The following is an 8,874-nucleotide window of genomic DNA, read 5'->3' on the forward strand; positions in this document are numbered from 1 at the left end:
GTTTATTTTAGTTTTCTCCATTTCACCAAGCACATCCTCCTCGCGCGGTTCTAATGACAGAGTCACCGCTTCCCACTTCCACGCGCACCTGAGTTTGTCCCGTTATCCCTCACCGAGTTTTATTTGACCCCCTTTTCTCTGCGGCTCTTGCAGTCAACATCTCAAACACGCGACGTTTTGTAGTAAAAAATCATACTCGGTTAAACCTTCGCAGGACTGGAGAATTGGAAATGAAGAGAGATTTGACGTGTTTCTGTCGGATTTGGTTTGGGATCGCTGCTTCTTCAGGTAAGTGGAGAAAGGCGCTTTGTTTGATTATCCGACCGTTTTGGATACAGCGCAGTCAGAAGTTTATCCCGGAAAGATTCTCATAGAATCTTTGTCGTGTGTTGTTTTGTAACAGATGTGGACTAGGATAATAACCCATTATTTTAGGAATACTATATATTTTATGTAAGTTTTAATTAGCTACGTTAAAATAAGTGTTCTCCAACTCAGCCGGACAACTTCATTCTCATATTCACTGACATCATAGTCTGATATGACATAAGTTTTTGTTTCTACAGCTGATTGGCCCCGGTGCTTGGTCAATTAAAAACCACCGAAAAAGAAAGATTGCGTTATGAAGTTGTTTTTGTGATTTCCTAAGCTAATGAATAGGCAATTCATTTGTACGTGTATCCTACCTCTACAACTACGGTTTTCTATGTGAATATGAGTTTTGTCGATCTTCAGCTAGAGACCTAAAACGGGCTTTTCTTATGAATTGTTTTGTAAAATTATGATTGCTTACTTATGAATGAATGGGAAAACAGCGTTGACATCCGGACCACAATGTGATGGTCTGTGGAGAAAGATACATTCATTAGATAAAGGACGCACCGTCACTACGGGGAGTCTTACAAGCGTCCCGAATGGCACCCTATTACCCATATAGTGCACTGCATTTGACCAGAACTCTATGGGCCCTGGTCAAAAGTAGTGCACTATATAGGGAATATGTTGCCATTTGGGACGTCCTACAATACTGTGGTTAGAAAGAGAGACAGAGAATTAAATATCATTGGAGGTAATTAATCAAGAAAACCCGGGGGATAGAAGATACCTGGGTGGAGTTTAATGTGATGACCTAATCATGATTGAATCCTTTTGGATGATGGGATCTAACCTACTGGGGAGCTGGTTATAGGGGCAGTCTATAATACATGGGATCTAACCTACTGGGGAGCTGGTTATAGGGCAGTCTATAATACATGGGATCTAACCTACTGGGGAGCTGGTTATAGGTACAGTCTATAATACATGGGATCTAACCTACTGGGGAGCTGGTTATAGGTACAGTCTATAATACATGGGATCTAACCTACTGGGGAGCTGGTTATAGGTACAGTCTATAATACATGGGATCTAACCTACTGGGGAGCTGGTTATAGGGGCAGTCTATAATACATGGGATCTAACCTACTGGGGAGCTGGTTATAGGTACAGTCTATAATACATGGGATCTAACCTACTGGGGAGCTGGTTATAGGGGCAGTCTATAATACATGGGATCTAACCTACTGGGGAGCTGGTTATAGGGTCAGTCTATAATACATGGGATCTAACCTACTGGGGAGCTGGTTATAGGTACAGTCTATAATACATGGGATCTAACCTACTGGGGAGCTGGTTATAGGGGCAGTCTATAATACATGGGATCTAACCTACTGGGGAGCTGGTTATAGGGGCAGTCTATAATACATGGGATCTAACCTACTGGGGAGCTGGTTATAGGGGCAGTCTATAATACATGGGATCTAACCTACTGGGGAGCTGGTTATAGGTACAGTCTATAATACATGGGATCTAACCTACTGGGGAGCTGGTTATAGGGGCAGTCTATAATACATGGGATCTAACCTACTGGGGAGCTAGTTATAGGTACAGTCTATAATACATGGGATCTAACCTACTGGGGAGCTGGTTATAGGGCAGTCTATAATACATGGGATCTAACCTACTGGGGAGCTGGTTATAGGGGCAGTCTATAATACATGGGATCTAACCTACTGGGGAGCTGGTTATAGGTACAGTCTATAATACATGGGATCTAACCTACTGGGGAGCTAGTTATAGGTACAGTCTATAATACATGGGATCTAACCTACTGGGGAGCTGGTTATAGGTACAGTCTATAATACATGGGATCTAACCTACTGGGGAGCTGGTTATAGGTACAGTCTATAATACATGGGATCTAACCTACTGGGGAGCTGGTTATAGGTACAGTCTATAATACATGGGATCTAACCTACTGGGGAGCTGGTTATAGGGCAGTCTATAATACATGGGATCTAACCTACTGGGGAGCTGGTTATAGGTACAGTCTATAATACATGGGATCTAACCTACTGGGGAGCTGGTTATAGGGGCAGTCTATAATACATGGGATCTAACCTACTGGGGAGCTGGTTATAGGTACAGTCTATAATACATGGGATCTAACCTACTGGGGAGCTGGTTATAGGGGCAGTCTATAATACATGGGATCTAACCTACTGGGGAGCTGGTTATAGGGCAGTCTATAATACATGGGATCTAACCTACTGGGGAGCTGGTTATAGGGCAGTCTATAATACATGGGATCTAACCTACTGGGGAGCTGGTTATAGGTACAGTCTATAATACATGGGATCTAACCTACTGGGGAGCTGGTTATAGGTACAGTCTATAATACATGGGATCTAACCTACTGGGGAGCTGGTTATAGGTACAGTCTATAATACATGGGATCTAACCTACTGGGGAGCTGGTTATAGGTACAGTCTATAATACATGGGATCTAACCTACTGGGGAGCTGGTTATAGGGCAGTCTATAATACATGGGATCTAACCTACTGGGGAGCTGGTTATAGGTACAGTCTATAATACATGGGATCTAACCTACTGGGGAGCTGGTTATAGGGGCAGTCTATAATACATGGGATCTAACCTACTGGGGAGCTGGTTATAGGTACAGTCTATAATACATGGGATCTAACCTACTGGGGAGCTGGTTATAGGTACAGTCTATAATACATGGGATCTAACCTACTGGGGAGCTGGTTATAGGTACAGTCTATAATACATGGGATCTAACCTACTGGGGAGCTGGTTATAGGGGCAGTCTATAATACATGGGATCTAACCTACTGGGGAGCTGGTTATAGGGCAGTCTATAATACATGGGATCTAACCTACTGGGGAGCTGGTTATAGGGGCAGTCTATAATACATGGGATCTAACCTACTGGGGAGCTGGTTATAGGTACAGTCTATAATACATGGGATCTAACCTACTGGGGAGCTGGTTATAGGGGCAGTCTATAATACATGGGATCTAACCTACTGGGGAGCTGGTTATAGGGGCAGTCTATAATACATGGGATCTAACCTACTGGGGAGCTGGTTATAGGTACAGTCTATAATACATGGGATCTAACCTACTGGGGAGCTGGTTATAGGGGCAGTCTATAATACATGGGATCTAACCTACTGGGGAGCTGGTTATAGGTACAGTCTATAATACATGGGATCTAACCTACTGGGGAGCTGGTTATAGGTACAGTCTATAATACATGGGATCTAACCTACTGGGGAGCTGGTTATAGGTACAGTCTATAATACATGGGATCTAACCTACTGGGGAGCTGGTTATAGGGGCAGTCTATAATACATGGGATCTAACCTACTGGGGAGCTGGTTATAGGGGCAGTCTATAATACATGGGATCTAACCTACTGGGGAGCTGGTTATAGGGCAGTCTATAATACATGGGATCTAACCTACTGGGGAGCTGGTTATAGGTACAGTCTATAATACATGGGATCTAACCTACTGGGGAGCTGGTTATAGGTACAGTCTATAATACATGGGATCTAACCTACTGGGGAGCTGGTTATAGGGCAGTCTATAATACATGGGATCTAACCTACTGGGGAGCTGGTTATAGGTACAGTCTATAATACATGGGATCTAACCTACTGGGGAGCTGGTTATAGGTACAGTCTATAATACATGGGATCTAACCTACTGGGGAGCTGGTTATAGGGGCAGTCTATAATACATGGGATCTAACCTACTGGGGAGCTGGTTATAGGTACAGTCTATAATACATGGGATCTAACCTACTGGGGAGCTGGTTATAGGGGCAGTCTATAATACATGGGATCTAACCTACTGGGGAGCTGGTTATAGGTACAGTCTATAATACATGGGATCTAACCTACTGGGGAGCTGGTTATAGGTACAGTCTATAATACATGGGATCTAACCTACTGGGGAGCTGGTTATAGGTACAGTCTATAATACATGGGATCTAACCTACTGGGGAGCTGGTTATAGGGGCAGTCTATAATACATGGGATCTAACCTACTGGGGAGCTGGTTATAGGGGCAGTCTATAATACATGGGATCTAACCTACTGGGGAGCTGGTTATAGGTACAGTCTATAATACATGGGATCTAACCTACTGGGGAGCTGGTTATAGGGCAGTCTATAATACATGGGATCTAACCTACTGGGGAGCTGGTTATAGGGGCAGTCTATAATACATGGGATCTAACCTACTGGGGAGCTGGTTATAGGTACAGTCTATAATACATGGGATCTAACCTACTGGGGAGCTGGTTATAGGGCAGTCTATAATACATGGGATCTAACCTACTGGGGAGCTGGTTATAGGTACAGTCTATAATACATGGGATCTAACCTACTGGGGAGCTGGTTATAGGGGCAGTCTATAATACATGGGATCTAACCTACTGGGGAGCTGGTTATAGGGGCAGTCTATAATACATGGGATCTAACCTACTGGGGAGCTGGTTATAGGGGCAGTCTATAATACATGGGATCTAACCTACTGGGGAGCTGGTTATAGGTACAGTCTATAATACATGGGATCTAACCTACTGGGGAGCTGGTTATAGGGGCAGTCTATAATACATGGGATCTAACCTACTGGGGAGCTGGTTATAGGGCAGTCTATAATACATGGGGAGCTGGTTATAGGGGATCAGTCTATAATACGGATCTAACCTACTGGGGAGCTGGTTATAGGTACAGTCTATAATACATGGGATCTAACCTACTGGGGAGCTGGTTATAGGTACAGTCTATAATACATGGGATCTAACCTACTGGGGAGCTGGTTATAGGTACAGTCTATAATACATGGGATCTAACCTACTGGGGAGCTGGTTATAGGTACAGTCTATAATACATGGGATCTAACCTACTGGGGAGCTGGTTATAGGTACAGTCTATAATACATGGGATCTAACCTACTGGGGAGCTGGTTATAGGTACAGTCTATAATACATGGGATCTAACCTACTGGGGAGCTGGTTATAGGGGCAGTCTATAATACATGGGATCTAACCTACTGGGGAGCTGGTTATAGGGCAGTCTATAATACATGGGATCTAACCTACTGGGGAGCTGGTTATAGGGCAGTCTATAATACAAGGGATCTAACCAACAGGGGAGCAGGTTATAGGGCAGTCTATAATACATGGGATCTAACCTACTGGGGAGCTGGTTATAGGGGGGAGCAGTCTATAATACATGGGATCTAACCTACTGGGGAGCTGGTTATAGGGGCAGTCTATAATACATGGGATCTAACCTACTGGGGAGCTGGTTATAGGGGCAGTCTATAATACATGGGATCTAACCTACTGGGGAGCTGGTTATAGGGCAGTCTATAATACATGGGATCTAACCTACTGGGGAGCTGGTTATAGGGGCAGTCTATAATACATGGGATCTAACCTACTGGGGAGCTGGTTATAGGTACAGTCTATAATACATGGGATCTAACCTACTGGGGAGCTAGTTATAGGTACAGTCTATAATACATGGGATCTAACCTACTGGGGAGCTGGTTATAGGTACAGTCTATAATACATGGGATCTAACCTACTGGGGAGCTGGTTATAGGTACAGTCTATAATACATGGGATCTAACCTACTGGGGAGCTGGTTATAGGGCAGTCTATAATACATGGGATCTAACCTATAATACATGGGATCTAACCTACTGGGGAGCTGGTTATAGGGGCAGTCTATAATACATGGGATCTAACCTACTGGGGAGCTGGTTATAGGTACAGTCTATAATACATGGGATCTAACCTACTGGGGAGCTAGTTATAGGTACAGTCTATAATACATGGGATCTAACCTACTGGGGAGCTGGTTATAGGTACAGTCTATAATACATGGGATCTAACCTACTGGGGAGCTGGTTATAGGTACAGTCTATAATACATGGGATCTAACCTACTGGGAGCTGGTTATAGGGCAGTCTATAATACATGGGATCTAACCTACTGGGGAGCTGGTTATAGGGGCAGTCTATAATACATGGGATCTAACCTACTGGGGAGCTGGTTATAGGGGCAGTCTATAATACATGGGATCTAACCTACTGGGGAGCTGGTTATAGGGCAGTCTATAATACATGGGATCTAACCTACTGGGGAGCTGGTTATAGGGGCAGTCTATAATACATGGGATCTAACCTACTGGGGAGCTGGTTATAGGTCTATAATACATGGGATCTAACCTACTGGGGAGCTACAGTCTATAATACATGGGATCTAACCTACTGGGGAGCTAGTTATAGGTACAGTCTATAATACATGGGATCTAACCTACTGGGGAGCTGGTTATAGGTACAGTCTATAATACATGGGATCTAACCTACTGGGGAGCTGGTTATAGGTACAGTCTATAATACATGGGATCTAACCTACTGGGGAGCTGGTTATAGGTACAGTCTATAATACATGGGATCTAACCTACTGGGGAGCTGGTTATAGGGCAGTCTATAATACATGGGATCTAACCTACTGGGGAGCTGGTTATAGGTACAGTCTATAATACATGGGATCTAACCTACTGGGGAGCTGGTTATAGGGGCAGTCTATAATACATGGGATCTAACCTACTGGGGAGCTGGTTATAGGTACAGTCTATAATACATGGGATCTAACCTACTGGGGAGCTGGTTATAGGGGCAGTCTATAATACATGGGATCTAACCTACTGGGGAGCTGGTTATAGGGCAGTCTATAATACATGGGATCTAACCTACTGGGGAGCTGGTTATAGGGCAGTCTATAATACATGGGATCTAACCTACTGGGGAGCTGGTTATAGGTACAGTCTATAATACATGGGATCTAACCTACTGGGGAGCTGGTTATAGGTACAGTCTATAATACATGGGATCTAACCTACTGGGGAGCTGGTTATAGGTACAGTCTATAATACATGGGATCTAACCTACTGGGGAGCTGGTTATAGGTACAGTCTATAATACATGGGATCTAACCTACTGGGGAGCTGGTTATAGGGCAGTCTATAATACATGGGATCTAACCTACTGGGGAGCTGGTTATAGGTACAGTCTATAATACATGGGATCTAACCTACTGGGGAGCTGGTTATAGGGGCAGTCTATAATACATGGGATCTAACCTACTGGGGAGCTGGTTATAGGTACAGTCTATAATACATGGGATCTAACCTACTGGGGAGCTGGTTATAGGTACAGTCTATAATACATGGGATCTAACCTACTGGGGAGCTGGTTATAGGTACAGTCTATAATACATGGGATCTAACCTACTGGGGAGCTGGTTATAGGGGCAGTCTATAATACATGGGATCTAACCTACTGGGGAGCTGGTTATAGGGCAGTCTATAATACATGGGATCTAACCTACTGGGGAGCTGGTTATAGGGGCAGTCTATAATACATGGGATCTAACCTACTGGGGAGCTGGTTATAGGTACAGTCTATAATACATGGGATCTAACCTACTGGGGAGCTGGTTATAGGGGCAGTCTATAATACATGGGATCTAACCTACTGGGGAGCTGGTTATAGGGGCAGTCTATAATACATGGGATCTAACCTACTGGGGAGCTGGTTATAGGTACAGTCTATAATACATGGGATCTAACCTACTGGGGAGCTGGTTATAGGGGCAGTCTATAATACATGGGATCTAACCTACTGGGGAGCTGGTTATAGGTACAGTCTATAATACATGGGATCTAACCTACTGGGGAGCTGGTTATAGGTACAGTCTATAATACATGGGATCTAACCTACTGGGGAGCTGGTTATAGGTACAGTCTATAATACATGGGATCTAACCTACTGGGGAGCTGGTTATAGGGGCAGTCTATAATACATGGGATCTAACCTACTGGGGAGCTGGTTATAGGGGCAGTCTATAATACATGGGATCTAACCTACTGGGGAGCTGGTTATAGGGCAGTCTATAATACATGGGATCTAACCTACTGGGGAGCTGGTTATAGGTACAGTCTATAATACATGGGATCTAACCTACTGGGGAGCTGGTTATAGGTACAGTCTATAATACATGGGATCTAACCTACTGGGGAGCTGGTTATAGGGCAGTCTATAATACATGGGATCTAACCTACTGGGGAGCTGGTTATAGGTACAGTCTATAATACATGGGATCTAACCTACTGGGGAGCTGGTTATAGGTACAGTCTATAATACATGGGATCTAACCTACTGGGGAGCTGGTTATAGGGGTCTATAATACATGGGATCTAACCTACTGGGGAGCTGGTTATAGGTACAGTCTATAATACATGGGATCTAACCTACTGGGGAGCTGGTTATAGGGGCAGTCTATAATACATGGGATCTAACCTACTGGGGAGCTGGTTATAGGTACAGTCTATAATACATGGGATCTAACCTACTGGGGAGCTGGTTATAGGTACAGTCTATAATACATGGGATCTAACCTACTGGGGAGCTGGTTATAGGTACAGTCTATAATACATGGGATCTAAC

The 8,874-nt window shown here is 44.0% G+C and overlaps 1 protein-coding gene across 1 annotated transcript in view; it reads left to right on the top strand.

The window, feature by feature from the left end:
• The window catches only part of LOC135545412 (vascular endothelial growth factor receptor 3-like), a 272,156-nt gene continuing 263,282 nt past the window's right edge, over positions 1-8,874 (top strand). Inside the window, exon 1 of the mRNA XM_064973018.1 lies at positions 1-288. Within this exon, the coding sequence (XP_064829090.1) occupies positions 231-288 (58 nt within the window). The 5' untranslated portion in view covers positions 1-230. The remainder of the gene's footprint in view (positions 289-8,874) is intronic.

Source organism: Oncorhynchus masou, chromosome 9, assembly GCF_036934945.1.
Source record: "Oncorhynchus masou masou isolate Uvic2021 chromosome 9, UVic_Omas_1.1, whole genome shotgun sequence".
Lineage (NCBI taxonomy): Eukaryota > Metazoa > Chordata > Actinopteri > Salmoniformes > Salmonidae > Oncorhynchus > Oncorhynchus masou.